Source organism: Sceloporus occidentalis, unplaced genomic scaffold, assembly GCF_023333645.1.
Source record: "Sceloporus occidentalis isolate IW3139 unplaced genomic scaffold, rSceOcc1.0.p SCAF_28, whole genome shotgun sequence".
NCBI lineage: Eukaryota > Metazoa > Chordata > Lepidosauria > Squamata > Phrynosomatidae > Sceloporus > Sceloporus occidentalis.
This window is the reverse complement of record NW_028317008.1, coordinates 6,636,907-6,654,644: the sequence shown is the minus strand read 5'-3', so window position 1 is coordinate 6,654,644 and position 17,738 is coordinate 6,636,907. Positions and strand designations below refer to the sequence as shown.

General features: G+C 37.2%; 1 protein-coding gene across 1 annotated transcript in view; it reads right to left on the bottom strand.

Annotated features, from left to right (window-relative positions):
* LOC149299755 (cilia- and flagella-associated protein 54-like) overlaps positions 1–17,738 on the bottom strand; it is a 128,537-nt gene that overhangs the window by 22,935 nt on the left and 87,864 nt on the right. The window contains exons 43-51 of the mRNA XM_089486038.1: positions 15,190–15,387; positions 11,227–11,293; positions 10,803–11,003; positions 9,332–9,418; positions 8,727–8,849; positions 6,436–6,489; positions 2,645–2,890; positions 1,011–1,180; positions 302–413 (exon numbers count right to left, since the gene is read on the bottom strand). Coding sequence (XP_089342164.1) covers positions 302–413; positions 1,011–1,180; positions 2,645–2,890; positions 6,436–6,489; positions 8,727–8,849; positions 9,332–9,418; positions 10,803–11,003; positions 11,227–11,293; positions 15,190–15,387 — 1,258 coding nt within the window. The remainder of the gene's footprint in view (positions 1–301; positions 414–1,010; positions 1,181–2,644; positions 2,891–6,435; positions 6,490–8,726; positions 8,850–9,331; positions 9,419–10,802; positions 11,004–11,226; positions 11,294–15,189; positions 15,388–17,738) is intronic.

Sequence of the window (17,738 nt, the reverse complement as noted above, 5' to 3'; positions counted from 1 at the left end):
ATGATAAGTTAAAATGCATCCAGGACATGCTACCCTAAATATTATATTAACTGACCTTTTTATATAAATTAGTAATGTGCACTTAAATATGCATGTTAATACAGGGCATGGAACATATTCTATTAACTGTGACTTGTTTATACCTAGCAAAATATATACTGTAATTTGGTGATAAAGCGGTAGAAAATGTATTGCAGGCTATAGAACGTGCCCCTATTTTGCGAATTCTAGAAAGCGAGCACTTGATAAGTATGGGTTACGATGTGCGTTCAGATACAGAATGTATGATACCCCCATTTACCTTCTCAGTCCCTTGAACAGGCGGCAAAACATTTCCGAAGCTGTGCTGACTTCTGTGGGTAAATATTTTCGCATTTTGGAGCAACTGCATTGCAGAATATGCCATGGCCACACTATTATTGGGAGTAGAACATATTTTTGTATATTTCGTAAAGTCCCTCCAAAAAAATGTAACGTGATAAAGAACTCACCTTATAGATTTTACCTTGGATTTGTGTTCAAACATCAAACACATCTATCATGTGCAAAAAAGATTAACTCCGCTTGCATTTACTGGGCCACTAAATCACGTAATTTCAGGCCACACAAAAACTCAAGAACAATTCATAAATTAATTTTTGTGCATTTCCAGATTCTTTGAGGTTTTTGGATCTTTTGCGTGATAGCTGGCCTGCCCTATGGGAATTCACTTGGATACACTAATTCGTGGCAAAAAAAACAGACAATATGCATTGTAACCATTTAAGTTGTAGTTACATGCTCATGGTATAATAATAAAACATTGCTGAGAAAAAAATCAATGAGCTGGAAAAAGGCGCAAATTAACATTGGCTGTTTAGTAAACTGAACAGCTTTACAAACATATAAACAGGTGTTTCTTTCTTCAATTATCCAGATGTAAGTTGTAAAGTGGTTTGGACTGTCATGGTTCCTTTGTAGATGAAGCTTTATGCTTTGACTTTGAAACCTGACTCACATTGAATGTTTACCTCAGAGCAGTTTGATGCCTCTGCTGAGCTACCACAGAAAGCTGAAGCCTTGCCTCGGTTGCCATTTCTAGTTCTCCCGCAGAGCACTGCGAGAGTTGGCCGTGTTTTTTCGTTTGTAAATCAAGAAGAATTGCGTTTGTTTTTTTCTCAACTTCATTTAATAAGATTCTCTGTTTTAATACAGGAAAAGGAAACAAACAAAACAAACAAAGATAATAAATAATAGTTTAAGCATGTTACTTGGCTGGGTTCAGGCTTGTCATAACGTGAAATGAACACATTGGGGACTATGACATTTTTACTTTAATTTACCACAGGATCACTGTGTGACACAATTAGACTCATTTCCATGAAAATGTATTAAACCACTAGATATTGATAAGAAAAATTTTCACTCATAATGTGAAACCTAGACTTTAAACCAATAAAGGATGTAAACGGGTAGAAAAAATGCAGAAATACCTCATTGTATCTATTGTTATTCTATTTGTTTATTAATCAGATCACTACTTGAAAATAAAGTTTATTCAGTAAAGGATAAGTTGTCAGGAGAGTTGTGGTTTTAACTCTCTTATTATATTATTAATCATAAAGGGGCAAACAACGAAAAGTGTCTCCAGCAAGAACTACTGAGGTGCAATGGTGTCTTTACCTTGGACACTGCCTTTGGCCCAACCTAGGTCAGCGCTCCCAGCTGCCCCCTCTGCGTCTGCATCCTGAATGCTTTAACACCTTAGGTAGCCTAGGCGCCCCCTGACAGCTGGGGCCCAAATTTGTGATAGTGGTCTAATTGAGTGCTGTTACATTCTTCTGGGATTTACATGGGGATATGATCACTAAGTCGCCAGAGAATCCTCTTCACGTGGCAGGGACTCGCAGGGTCTGTAGAGACCGCGATCGGGTTTCCTGTGACAGTACTTCATTCACAGCGTGCGATCGATGTCAGAGCTGTCATAGGTCTGCACACAGTGACCAGAGGGTTCCCTATAAATTTCCCCTGAAGCCACAAGCAATATAACAGGGGTTCATCTGTTCTACTAGAGATCCCTGGGGTCATAAAAGAAGGTTTTAAAAGAAGGTCCTACATTTGCTAAAAAAACAAGAGAAAGAGGTACATTGCAGGTGAGCAAAGACATTGTGAAAACATGAAAATAGTTGCTGTCCTTTAGTGTAAAAAAGTTGAAACCACAACTCCATTTACCAAATAACCCCTGATGAGATAGTAGGAAATAGTTCTTTAGTGCTTTCCACACTTTGTTCTTTCTGCTTTTTGCATGGCAATTAGTATACATACTATACAGACAAAAAGTCACAGTTTGAAGTAATCATACCTTCAGCCTTGGAATGGTATGGACCTGTTCAGTAAGTTGCACTGGGATATCAGCCTCATTCGTTTTTGGATGTGTGTGTGCTGAATGGTATTACAAAGATAAACAGTTACACAGACATATATAATAGATTAGTACATGTAATAGAAATATTGTTGTATGATACACTAAAAATACTGATTTATCAGTAGAACCTCAATATTCCACACCATTATTGGCCATTTCAGGTCCAAAAGGTGTGCTACAACTCATTCATGCAGAATACAAAGTATGATCTGGCCTGGGATATAGAACAAGGGTTTATACATTCTGCTTTTTGCACTTGGCCATATTACCAACTGAGTCGTCCTCGATAGCTTTGCTTCGCAGATTTTTGGACACTTCCTTCTCTTCATATGTAGATTTGTTCATCGTTTCAGGGATGGCATTCAATGTTGAAGACAGCCTTAGTATGAAATGCATTTTAGCCAGCATGAATTTATCCATAGCTGCTTGATCACAAACAGAAAGAAGAGTTGCACTTGGTTTTCTGTTAAGAATGTCTTCTATTGCCTGGAATTAAAAGAAATAGCCATATGTAACTGTTATTCATTATTTTGTAATTTATAAACCAAGGAAGCCCTGTTTGTGATGTGCATCTTCTATTTTGTTGATGCCTGTTTCTACTAAGATAGAAACGGAGCAGGTCTGCTTATTAAGCAACAACCAGCAGTCCTGTTCAGTTTATGTCTTAGCAGGGCAAACTGCACTTGTATGCTCCTTTTCGTTCATACTGACGTGACATTAATATAATTGAAAGTCTGCATGTGTCCTAAATTGCTACGTTACCATATTTTTATTTGAGTAAGCTAATGAACACTAAACAATGGTGTTCCAAACAAATCATAGTGTGCTATAACCATAGCACTGTAGGTGACATGCTGGTAACATTAACCTAGCAGGCTAGGCTATTATGATACGCTCTTATACCCTCTTATCAAATGAAATGTTACAGGAAAGACGAGAAAGGAACATAGAGGCAGTCTAGGTGGACTGGTATTTCAAATGGGTTGCAGAATGTTCAGAGTGTTCAAATCTGAACATGTAAGGTAGTAATTACTTCCAATTCTTTACCAGACTGCCTCTGCATCAGAGTTTCCTTAATAAGCTTGAAATAAACTAATTAAATGTTGTCAAATGTCAAAACAATGTGCTAAGAATTACCCCAAAGCGGGCTTGTCTCTGTCCTTTGAAGACTGGATTTACACAGCGCTGCCTACTATTTCAGACAATAATTTGTTCGGTGGACTGGGGACATAACTAGAGAATAACCGTGTGCTTAGGAAAAGCAACACTGGTGTTAACGCCTAGAGATTCCAGACTATCAAGAGCCTTTGAAGCTAGATTTTAGCTTCTTTTATTCTATAGAAATTGAATTCTACATATAAATTCCCGATTTTTATGTCAGATACCTAAAAAGTTTATTGCCATATATATTAATGCCCCTAGCGTTTGTTCATCTGAATAAATGGTATTATGCTTCTTATTTTATGTTTATATCTGTACGTTCTGTTAGAACTTCCAAAGAGTGTCACTGAAAGTTTCTTGGCAGTCTGTTGTCCTCCAATTAAATGCCTTCTTCGTGATTATTTAAACCTCAGATACAACGGTTGCAGCTCTTGGGAATCAGGCAGTAAGCATTGCTATATTGCTACAGAAGAGTTCAGACTTTTTTATTCTAGTAAAAGATGCCCAAGGGTAATATTAGTCATGACAAAAGACAGGGAGTACATTGATACTAAATGGAAAAAATATTCCTCCAGTGAATAAGCTTTGTAAGCTACAATATGTTTTGAAAAGAAACATTTTATCAGAAATCTAGCGACATCAAATTAGGAAAAAAGTAATCACTATGCATAAACTTGAAGAAATACCGGTACATACAACTAACTTTTTTTATATATATAGAAGACCACAGATGTAGTGGTTATGACATTGACAACAGCACAGTTACTACAATTTAGCCAAACGTATAATAAACGTTTGCTTACAGTGCTTGTGCATTCAAAAGCTCCTCCATCTTTTGGCCTGATAAGAGTTCAATTACTAAATTCAAGTTTCCCTATGAATATAAAAGAACGATTTACTGTAATTTAACAATTGAGTGGGTTTTTTTTTATTATGGTCACTAAGGCGACGATGGCAGTGGCATGTGTGTGTGTGTGAACTAGATATATACAGTCCATACTTTGTTAAAGGGGCCATTCATCCTGCTGATATTGCCATATTGATTCCAGAAGATACGGTTTGCAATGCCATTTAGTGAGCTAATACATCTCAATAAAATCTCTTATGTCCCCTCTTCAGACTACAGTATCACAAATCCAAGACACTAATTCTCTCATGAGTACAGATTGTCAGCCTGGAGACAACCATTTTCACCAGTCAGTCCCTTCAGCCGTTTGAGTTCTGGTTAACCTGTCACTCAGTTCTAACTGGTCACTTCATATTCCATTTTTATTTATTTACAAATAGCAGTGGATAATTACTGTAACATAAAAATGAATTAATAGCTGTGAAATTTCACTTTAAAATACACTCAGATCCTGACATGTATGCTTGTGCTATCTGTGGCTAGGTTATATAGACATTCCCAAGTCATCAGTACAGTGAACTAATACGACAATGATATCACATTTAGGACTTTACTCTGAAGTTTTAAAGTTAACAGCGTTTGAGTAAAGGTAGATTTTACAATATCAGTGAGTCCCAATGGCTTATTTGACACACCACCACCTTGAATATATATTTTTTTAGTCTTTAATAAAATATGCAGATTAAACTAGAGTAAATAACATGAAACCTTTTACTTTTCCTCTCACTGACTTCTGGGCCTAGAATTTTTTTTCCTCTGATGTGACTACAAATTCAGGATTCTGGATAAGTTAAAAATAAATAAATCTATTTAATGCACCGAAATAAAAATTCTGGACCGAAACCAAAAAATTCAGGGTCCACTTAGACAAAGCCGAAACTGAAAATGACCCCCCCACCTTTAAAGATAAATAACCACACTTTTAATAAAAGTAAGTTACACACCAAAATTGTACAAAAAATTCAATAACAATGTTCCAGCATGTACTGGTTGCCTGGGCAATCACATTCCTATCATGCCCAGGCAACCAGTAAATACTGGAACCTAGGCATGATAGGACTGTGATTGCTGTTAGCAATCATACTCCTATCATGCCAAGTCAGCCAATACATGCTGAAACCTGGCTAGCTGCCCCCTTGTGTATTGATGCTGCCAGGAGTATGGGGTCTGCACATCACTTACAGCCACCCTGTGCTTACACATCCATGCTATCACACACACACTCATTCATTCATATACTCATTCACAGATTCATGCCCTCAATCACGCATACTCATTTATACACCCCCTTACCTTCACTGCAGCTCTCTCTGTGCCGCTAGCAGACTTCCACAGGGGCCACTACTTCCTTTGCGTTGTTCGCATTCAGTGCAAGCAACTTCTTTTGTACTGCACAGAGGAAGCAGGAATGGAGCAGAGTCATGTGATGTGACGTAAATTAACGTGACTATGCTGGGTTCCGCTTCCCCTGTGCAGTACAAAAGGCCCTCCCAAAGGTAAGCAGCAGGGCCCTTGTGATCCCGGTTGCCCTGGCAGCAAATCTCACACGGGCCGCACCTTGAGGTCCGGCGGGCCTCTCTTCCACTACTGGTGCTACATTTCCTGGTCATTACCAAGTGTTTAGCATGTGTTGTTTTTTTTATTTCTTATTTTTTGGGTTTGGCCGCAATAAAATGATACATTGGTGACAATTGCCAGGTTTAGATGGCAGACATAACAGGGCAAGTGGTTTTCTTCAGAACTCCAGAAGGTTTTTGTTCACAGATTTGCTCTGTACATCATTTTTCATGATGCCCTCACTTTGCACCATTTTTGAAGTATGTTGCTATGGCTTGAAATCACAAGAGGTAGTGGTATAGAAATAAACTCACTCTACACCCAACGTCTTTGCCGCAAAATTGTAACATTCTAGAAAACGTATTATATGGAAAATCTATAAAAAATGAATTTAAATGCTTTCTACCTGTAGGTTTTCTCTGGATAGCACTGTATCTGAAGATGTAAATTTCGGAGAGATCTGGAAAAAAATTGTTAAGAATTAACAATTGAGAAGCGTTTTCATTAAATTTTCATTGTAACGCTTTTAAATTAATTTTGTTAAAAGAATTAATCAAAAGACTGTAAACAACTTGTAATTACATTTTCCAAAAAAGGAGGACCTTGTGTCATAACATTTTCAGGGTACGTCCAGCTTGTTTTTCTTACTCTAAGAAGATTATTAATAGTTTTAATAATTCTACAACTTACAAGTTACTATTTTATACATACACATATCAGACACTGCATAGAACATCACTGACATCTGTGATCTATTTTTGACATATTTGTGAATTGTGATATTTTAGATTTAAGTCTGATTAACCCTCCCCCAGCTATTTTGATTTCACTGACACATTAAGGAAAGATCTGTCAATATTTTTTTTAATTGCTATCCGTCTGTCTTCTTGTGAATTCAAATAATATGGATTGGTATTTGATATACACTAAGTTCTCTCCCACACATACGTCTGTCATTATAAGTAGCCTGTTATCTCTATATGAAGACTTAGCTTCCTAACTGATTACGTGGGCGATCCCTGGGCAAGAAACACAAACTGTTCTTGTGACTTCTTCTTCAACACCAAGACATTTCCTGGAGGCATTTAAACATTTTCTGGTCTACATCCAGCCATATTTTTCAATGCTTACCCAAATATACTTTTTACCTGTTAGCATTTTTCATTAAGGTTGACATTGATGTCATATAAATAGGTACTTTATTATTTGCCTATTCTATAGCCTGACATTACCAAGCATTCATCATGGGTATTAATGTAACAGGTTTCAAGCCTTTGAATCCATAGTCCTTTGAGTACAAACTTGTACTTAGTGGTTAACTACAAAAATGTCTCTATATACCAATCTCTGTTCATTTTTTTTATTCATTCATTCATTCACACTGGGTGTATGCAGTTAATTCAGATGTTTCATCATCTCCAATGATGCTATCATGGTTCATAAACATTTCTGCATCACCCCATCCTAAAGATCATTAAGCTTAGAAATTAGAAAGCTTACAAACTGAAGGGTTTAATGATAGCTCACACTAGTTCAAACACGAGGAACTAGGAGGTTTGGAATATAATACATTGGGACTTGAATTCCCTACCTATTTTTACCACTACCTTCCATTAGTTTAGTGGAGGAGTGGGTCATAGCATCACTTAGTTAAGTGAATAGAGTAGGGATCGCTCTAATTAAACTTTGTCAACTTAAAGGGACACTCCAGCCATCATATGAACATTAATGAATATGATAGCTGCATTGTTCCTTTAAATGTTTGAATTGTCCATACAAATCAGAGAAAACTCCCTAGTTTTCTCTGATTTGTATGGACAATTCAAACATTTGAATGCGCCTGTGCACGTATGCGGAAGGCGATGCCATTCATTTCAATGACTGCTTTAAGCAGCCAACCAGTGACAAAAATAGTCAAACCATGGAGGAGGACTGTTGCAGCTGCTGGTCAGCCATGTCTGTGTCAGGTAAATGCTTTAGTTTTATTTAGTTTTTTCATTTTGGAAGAATGCATATCAAAGTGCTCACAGAGTACTTTAATATGTATTCTTCTTATATGGGGTGACATGGGCATTAGACCATCCCTTTATGAAAGAGAAGGAAAAGCTCTCCTTTACAGCACTCTTGGGGATACCCAACACTGTATTTGTCAAATATTTTGTCTTCTTGTATTTATCACAGAGCACAGGCTGACAGCGGAATATATATTTCACATGTCCCCTGTCGTGAATGCCTCTTTTCTTATAAGAACCCTTATAATGCGTAGAAGTAATTAAGCTCCGATGTTTGCTGTACCCCAGGGAATTGGTTAGATAACCATGTGTGAATCCTTGTTGGCATTTATTTCTTCTCTACCTTCTATTTTAAGTTATTCACAGAACCCGGCCGCAGGCTGGTAGCCAATCACAATTTAGTATTTACTAAACAGAAGTATAACGGATGTGCTTGTGAGAGAATTGTGGACTGCATATTAGGTGGTAGAAATACATTATTTAGAAAACTTAAGCAATTTTGTACTTATTCCATATTCCACATGTAGTCTTATTTATATTATTATTTTTTATTTACCATGAAAAGTAATTATATTTTAAAGATCCTTATACTTGGCTCTTCTGCTATCAAATGCCATTTTTTACCAAACTCTTTTCTTTTTTATAAATCTGTTGTCTGTATATGAAATTATTTACAAAATGTTACCTTGGGTTTTCCAGAAGGCTTGAAACCTTTGTGTGGTCTCCTAGGAATTCGCTTGCCATGACTGATGATGGAAATTTCATGAAATGCCTCCGTAAACAGATGCAGGTCAGTAAGGACTTTAATCTTAAAGAAGATACATATTATATATATATATATATATATATATATATATATATATATATATATATATATATATATATATGTGTGTAAGCCAGACTATTGAAACATAAGTATAAATATGTTTTACACATGAGAAACCATAGATTTAGACAATGCTTTATGAGAATATCAAACTCAAAGATAACATGTAATAAGGTGAATTATGAAATAAAATAAACATTAGCTACATTGTAAGCTAATACTGCCAAGGGACCGCACACTGTTACGGAAAATGTAGCTGTTTTAACCAAAATTGTTTTTCATTTGGATTCCTAAAATAAACTGTGAAGCCCATGTCAGTGAGATGGATCTGACAAAAGTGAATGCCAAGGCCAATTTCTGGCTGTTAAGATAATGTCACTTAGCTGTGCATGACTGGTGCTGGTTAAAGCCACTACTATCTGTTTATTTCAAGGTCAGTAAACACCAAATGTTATTTGACATACCTTAAGAATCCTTCCTTCTATGGATGTAACTGGGTCACGACAAACCATGGAAACAAAATACTGGTACAATGTGAATAATGGCAAAACCTGCAAATAACAATATAATATGAATAGCTAATCACATTATCTGTATAATGAGTTTTACGGATCGTTTTTTTCCCTACTGCATGCATTCCGCCTATGTCTTTCAGTTTATACCAATCATCTTGTATCTGTAACTCTCAATCATGCTAATATCATCTAGGAAAATGGGCAGACTAGATGGGCAGATTTCTTTTTTAATCTGCTCTGGAGTTTTATGTTTTTATCTGTAAGTAATACTGACGCATGCTGATCACGGGTGACACTGATTTGCTACCTGCCTAGACACAGGCTGCAGGTGAAGAATCCAGACTAGGGGTAACAATACTCTCTAACTGTGCTCATTCACAGCTCATAACGAAGAAAGAGGTTGTTAAATACTTCCTCTGCATCAAGGCAGAAAAGGGGTTTTGTGTCAGTCAGTTCCCTACGAGGAGGGAGCTCACACCCCTAATACTGTAGCTTGTAAATAATGTATGGCTGATAACTATTTCGCTGATAAACTAGTTTAGCTACTACTTAGTAAATAAAGAACTTTGTTATATATATAACGGTTAGAGCTTTTATTAATATCCCTCCCGTATCTGAAGTCAGGACATGCATATATCTATATACTAGCGTGTGCGCCGTGATATGCACACACATATATATATATATATATACCTTACTTCCTTCTCCATTGCTCTCTTCTTCCTCTTCTCTCCCATCTCTCCTCCTAGTGCTCCTCCTACTATCTGGCAGTCACCCTCCCCTATCCCTTACAACACTATCCACCACACCTCTTGTCTTCTAATGTCTACTCATACTTTCCTTCCCCTTCCTCTATTTTTTCCTTGTCTCTACTCTCTCTATTCTTCTATTTATCTTCTTTTCCTCATCAACTGCACACAACACTATGCAGCAAACCCCACTTGTCAGTGTGCAAACCCTTGGTTATTCTGAGGGGAACTTATACTGGAGTGCACTTTGCTGTAAGCCCAACAATTACTTCACTACAATATCTTTACCATCTGTTTTTAAATATGGCGCACTCATTGTTTGATTTATGATCAGTGGCTCTCCAAACATCCGGTAGATCCCCTCCTCTTTTTTCAGTCTACGGTTGCCTTATTGTGTGCGGGCAAAGGAGGTGGGTAACCATGCATCATCAGCACGTGTCTTTAGGATACCAAGCTATCAAAATTTCCAAATCTTCTGGTTTATATTTAATTGTATATAAAACTTGAAGATTTAAATTTGATTTGGGAAACATAGCTTTGCAGGGCCCTAAAGGAAGTGTTTCTCCTTTTCTGTTATGTTTCTCCTTAAACTGCACTCTAGTAATGTTTAATAAAAAACAAATGTATATATAAAGATGTCTAAATACTGTACATGTAAACCGGCAACTAACCACAAGATTGTGACCAGCAGAATGCAACTCGAACATGATGAAGCTCAGACAGGCAACAACAGTATTGACATCGGCTCTGTATTGATCAGAAAAAAGGTCTATTCCAGGAATCAGTTCTGATACTTCACAGCCATCTCCAATCTCATACAATGCATAATCACGATCCTCCTTGGGATGTGGCAGAGACACTCGAAACATAGCCTAGATTTTGGAATCAGAAATAAATTATGGAATATTTAATTTAAAATTATTTGTTTTAAGACAAAGAATATGTCTGAATATGTTAAGTCGGTAAATATTAGGCTAAGGAAATCAATGTCCTTTTCTCCACTTCAGAACTACAGTTTGCCCTTGTCACAATGTCAAACAGTTTTTTTTTTCGTATTTTACGCTAATATGATCAAAATACATTTGCATTGTTTACCTTGTAAAGTGCTGCTGAAAGCATGCAGCATTCTGTCCTCTTTTTCAAATTAGAAGTCAATATATACCTATGGCACATAAACAAAAACAGCATCCGTTCTTTAGCAGGCCTTCACTTGATGTTATCTATCAGTTATCTATCAGTTTCAAGCAGAACAATCTTGCTCTTTATAGCAATGGTATTGTTAGCATTTAGCAGTGAAACTAGAGGGAACACTAGGTGTACAGGCATTAACTTCACCTATGGCTGCTATCTGGTAGACCCTCTGTGTCCTGAATAATGGACCGCAAGCAATTTTCCCTTCGCCCACTGATTTCTATAGGTGCATTCATTAAATCTGCCAGGATGTGGTAGCATGCATGGGGCTGCAACACTACTGAGCTTTTGACCATGCTTACCAGCATACTACAGTGAAGTGGTGACCATGCAGTCTTTATAAAGCATTAAGAAATGTAGGAAAACCTGCCATACCCTCCACTGACATCATTTAAAGTTATATCTATTTTTCTGTTGCTGACTTTATCTAATGTGTGGCTAACTGGCTGAAAAATTTCCACCAAAATGATGGCGCTTTTGGTGAAATTGGGTGAGAGGACGTCAGCGAAAGTACAGAGATTTGGGTGGAAGTTCACCTTGGACAGCGAAACAAGGTCACCAGAAGCATCAACATTTTGTCAACATTTACCGTAAATATAACTTGAACTGTAATTACTGTAAAAACAGTAGGCCTAGAAAATACACTAAAATAAAGACACTAAATAAAAATAACCACTCCCAGCCCACATTTTTAAGTAAGGGGAAGCAATGAAGGGCAATGAGAATGTGGAAGGAAGAAAAATTAAATGAGTAAACCGGATGAAATAAAAGGGAGGATGAAATAATGTTTTGTTCTCTAATGTGGGAGTTTCATTTCACAGACATCACTATACATCATGAAGGTCCATCCTCAGGGAACCTCTGAGACTGGTTGGCCATATATAACACATTGCCCAACTACTAAGATTTCTTGAATGTCACATCACCGGTTGAACATTATACAAGGCCAGCTCAGCCCTTCCTGATAGGGAAACTTGACATGGACAGCCTTTCATCATGCAGTTAATTAAACCACAACTCTCATTCTCTAAGGCAAGAGTTGGCAGGAGAATAAACCCCACAGGGTTTCTTTTTGGTTACTTAACCGCTACATAGAAAAAAATGCAGCTATCCATAATGCTGTTTATTTAGGTAAAAAAAAACCACAATCTGCTTCTATTAAAAGAGAACAGAGATGAGGGAGGTGCTAAATTTAGCTTATGTTATAATGTCTTCACATACTAACTATATTGTTTTTTTTTTACTAAATCAAAGATACATTTGAAACAAAAGTAATAAAACTATTGTACGCTATACACAACCACAGTCACTCTAACATTTCAAATCTAATGGTGTTTCACAAACAAAACTGTGACATTTCTATTATTATACCAAACATTCTTTGGCTGGTAACACAAATATTGTCTTGAGAGATAATTATCAATTCATGGATGTGTTACACAATGGTATGCAATCTGCTATAGAAAATGCATTGCAGCACAAGTGAGATATGTAAATTGTAAATGATTCTTGGCAGGGTGAAACTCATTAGCAAGTGAGATCCTCCAGTTTATACTCCAGAGGCATATATTCCACACTTCTCTAATCCATCAAACACACTGCTGTTTGCCCCACACATTTGTAGCTTTTTACGCTCACAAATATTTAAAGTATACATAAATCATTGTAGCATTATTTCAATTGCAGATCTCAACCATCACTTCCTAAAATTAATAGTTATGATAATTAGGAAATCATACACACTCTGTATTCTATACCACAGAATAATATATATTGGCGGAAAATAAAGTCTGTTTCAAAGCATTTGGGTTTATTCTGCCACTTGAGGGTTTTGGTCATCTAGTGCAGTAGCCAAAATGCTGGTCTCTACAGGTATGCAAGTGAAGGCTCTAAGTGTTTAACTAGAAATAGCTCACAGGACTAGAGAGTTGTCTTGATAGAGCTCCCGTTGTCTACAACCAAGTTGGCTGCTGGTTTCCTAACAGTCGGCTTCCCAAGAAAGCTCATAACGGAATTTTCATTGAAACAGGTAGGTCTGGGGTAATGTGCCCTCTAATGTTTTAATAGTTGGTGTGCGCAGAAACCTTCTGTTGTGCAATTTGTTTTCCTGTTACAAAAGTATGCATGCACTGAATGTACAAATGTATACTTGAAATTGTTCCAAGATAGTTGTGGCAGTCTCCCTCTCATTGCCAATAAAACTGTCATCCCCCCAGAGACCCTTTGTCCTCTCCTTCACTGTGCTACAATCTTTTTCTCCTCCATGTAGTTCAGGTATAGATCAATTAAACAACACGTGAACACACAGCATTGCAGGACTTGTCCATCAAACAGATCTTTGTCAAGGTCCATTTGTATGGACTACATTGCATTCTTTAGATATTGGTCTTACGCAACTCCTCTTTTGCCATTTGTCAACAAATTTCTTGCACATGCACAGTGTTATTCTGCCCTTCTGCCAAATGAGAGCTGACTTCTCAATGAAATTAGTCGGAGTAACGATAGCCAATCACATGTATGCTATCAAAATACTGATGCTTTGCTAGCAAACATGCGGCTGGCCGGCTACTATTGTACATATAGGAAGAAGTGCCTGCACTGATTTGTATGCAGCAATGGACTCCAGGGAAAATAGACTAGTATATCCATTAAAGAAATCATGAGACTACACTGTTACTTTAAAGCTAAAACTATCACATGTATATCAATGGGCTTTGTTATATACAAGAGTCGTTAAAGACAAAACCAAAAATTGACTTTGAAAATATTTTTATTTTTATCATAGATGCAAAAGTCATTTAAAAGGAGCCCTGGAAAACAAGTCCCACTTTTTTAGTTACTTTCAAATGTAGAGTCAGCGTAAGTATGCTCACGAAACAAAGCATCGCAGTGATCCCACCTTAGTATAAGGTGAGAGATTGTCTCTAGAGTGACGCTGCGTGATGTGGCTGAAAAGTCTCTGTAAAATCCAGAGCTACATTAAATAATGCAGGCTTCTACAAAGTTCTAAGAGTTATTTTAAATCTTCAGCTGGTTTAAAAATAGCCTAGTGATTAATAACTACTGGAATCCTGAACATTTTAGACAAGTTGTTGGAAGAGACAGTATTAGCTAGACCATCCCTCATTTAATTCTATGACACTACTACAAAATATACGAAAAAAAGAAAAACCTAATATAATTACAACAACAATCATTAAAGCAAAATAAATATTTACGAATTTGATTTAGGCTTATGGGCATAGGAAGAAAATGGGCACACAATTCAGGGCTGGCCTGGGGAAAAAGGGGGTGACTTTCATTATATCCAGCTCCACGTGAAGGGGAGCCTATGTATACAAGAGTGACGAAGAATCCTATCTCTCATTGAGGAAATGCCTTCTATTGTAACCCTATACATTTTAGTCTTCATCTTTTAGGTAAGAAATAGTGTTAAATGATTTGTCCCATATTACTAATAAAATCCAAGGAAACTGAATATGCACAGCCATTGCATTTACATGTAATTTCTTTATAATAACTCAGAATGGGTGTAAGTTTTCTAACACACGCCACAGGATGAAGTATGTGTACGTTTTTAAAAGGATCGAACGCCCCTTAGATCCTCAAAGGCATAAGAAGTGCCCTGATTTACTCATTACTAGGAAGAAAGGGTCCTATACAAAACACAGACTTACCATTTCAAAGTAATGGGAAATCCACAGACATTTCAGCAGTCACAGGAGAAGCTTTTACTTTATCTGCTATAATATTTTATGTCTTCGCCATGTACAAGGAGAAGCTTTTATGGCTCCCCTCTGGGCACTAAGCATTAGGTAATAAATAAAAATAAATCACATGGATATTTTCCCCCTTCCAAATACTTACCGAGACATTTTAGCGGTGATGACGGCAGCCAGCAAACAACCCCATATTCCCGCTCGACAGAGAAATTTCTCACTGTAATCTTTAGATCTTCCATTTCTTTTGCTGCCTGGGGAGCTATCGAGTTCTTGCCATGAATTAAGAGCATCAGGCATGTTGAGCATTTCATCAAGGGCCTGACACCAGCATTTGAAAGCAGCTCTGCAACAAATAAAATGCATCAAAATATGACACCTTTGGGAGAATTTACCAATGGATACAACATTAACTCGCTTAGCTTTGTCAAGGTCTGAGTGTTCGAATCCTATATATATATATATATATATATATACACAGTATATGTGTGTGTGTGTGTGTGTGTTTACGCCTCTAGGACTTCGATACAGTATTGGATGCCTTTTATTGTAAGCAATAAAGGTTTCTATTGTGAGTATCAAATATTAGTACTGTTGGCTTGGATTGGATTGTTTCAATGTACATTGCTCCTAAGTAATAGTTACCAAAGAAAACTTACAACTATAACATAAAAAACAGGACTACATAAAGTGCGATTTAATTATCATACTGTCCTAAAGGCTCATCTAAATCAGAGATTATGGTTTAGACCATATATCTCGAGGTTTATAAGTCCAGTGAGTGCTATGTTTCAAACATTTTCTAAATGGTGCCCTTGCAGCTTTACATGGATAAAGAGAAATAGAGGGATATCTTAAAGACAAATATCCTAAACCCCACAAAGCAACGTGAACGTCTCTGAAGCTGTCGTATTTCAAAGTGCAAGATGTGCTGCTAAAAACTGGTGTTTCCTAATAGTTACAAATGATCACAACATAAAAAGAGAAGGAAGGTCTGCCCGTTCTAAATGAGAGGCAAACAGAAATAAATAAATAAATCAATCTAGGGAATAATCCTGCAGTCGATGCTAAATGACAATGACAGCCGCCTCCGCTGGAAATGCTATATGAATATGACACTCACAATGGAGATCATATTTGCTGTTGAATATCTGATGAAAAGCAGATGTGCTAATAGAAAGAAAAATGAATTGTCAGATTTTATTCAGACACTAAAACAGTTGCGATTGCTTATTTTTTGTAATCAGTGATTAGTTTAAATAAGTGCACGCAGAATACTGTGTCCGAAGCAAATTGTTTACAGGACATTCTAGTTAAAGGGTTAGAACATTTCCATTTCTTAAACTTTACAGAGATGTTCCCTAGAGGGGCCATTATGCTATAAACTTGCAGATACGGCAAGGATACTGTCAAAGACTTTGGGTTAAAACACTTACATTGGCTTTATTTCTATTTAAAGTTGTTATTAAAAAAAACTTCCAGGAATGACCTATTGGGATCTGTACATGTTTGGTTGTTTTCTACATAGAAGGGTAGAAATATCAGTAAGTATATTAACCCCTTAAGGACAATGGGCGGTCCCTAAACCCATTGAAAACAATGCATTTTGAGCCTATACATGTACAGGCTTTGTCATTAAGGGGTTAATCTGGAAGAAGCTTTGATTTTTGGGTAAGGTACTATACAACTTCGAGTATGATAAACTTTTAAAATTCTGTTTTATGCTTCTTAGGACACCTAAAGGGGATTTGCATATTAAATCCAGTACAAAATAACATGGACTTTATATAAAGTCTTCCTGACAATTTGTTCTAAATTAGGTGAGTGTATTATAGCCAAGCGTTTTGTTATCACAAAAGTACTAAAGCTGTATCCATTCTATACAATCTCATGTATAATGCTCATCATGTATTATTTTAGGAGTTGAAAAGTATTATACAATATACAGAAAATATGGTCTGTAAGCATTCCTACTTGATTAGCCTACAAAAGAGACATTGACAATCATGTGTGATTAACCTGTGAAACAGTGATCATACTTGGGAACTTCTGGGCTCCGGCTACCCGGAGCCTTCCCTTGCTGGACGAGGCCAGGACTGCACACTGACGTCAGCGGGCAGTCCCATGATGTCAGCGGGCGGTCCCGTGATGTCAGTGGGCGGTCCCGCTGATGTCAGTGGGCGGTCCCACTGACGTTAATGGTAGATCCCGCTGATGTCAGGGGAGTTCACGCTGACGGTAGCAGGAAACACACCCCTATTTAAAGGATAAAATGGGCGGGGAGCGGGGCGTGTCAAGACCCCTCTCCCGCGACCCGGAGGATTCGGTTCTTGACCCGGAGAACCAGAGAAGCAGTGTTAAACCCAGAGAGTTCCCAGGTATGACAGTGATAGAATAGCAGTGTTTTGAACCAAGTGGGCAGTTATATATGGCAGTTGAAATCCCCCTTTCAAAAAAAGTTTTTTTTGGTTCCCCCAAACATGTAGGTACCTGGTTCAGTCATTTTTTCCCTTTATGCTCTGATTAGCTAAGCAAGCATATATATATATAATATATATATATATATATACACTGCTTTAAGAGCCTAATTGGAACCTCGATGCCTCTGCAGGTATTTCTAGATTCCAAGATGCATTTATGAATCAAATATTCAACGACCCTCAATTTACATTCACACTTCCCAACACTTTAAATGTA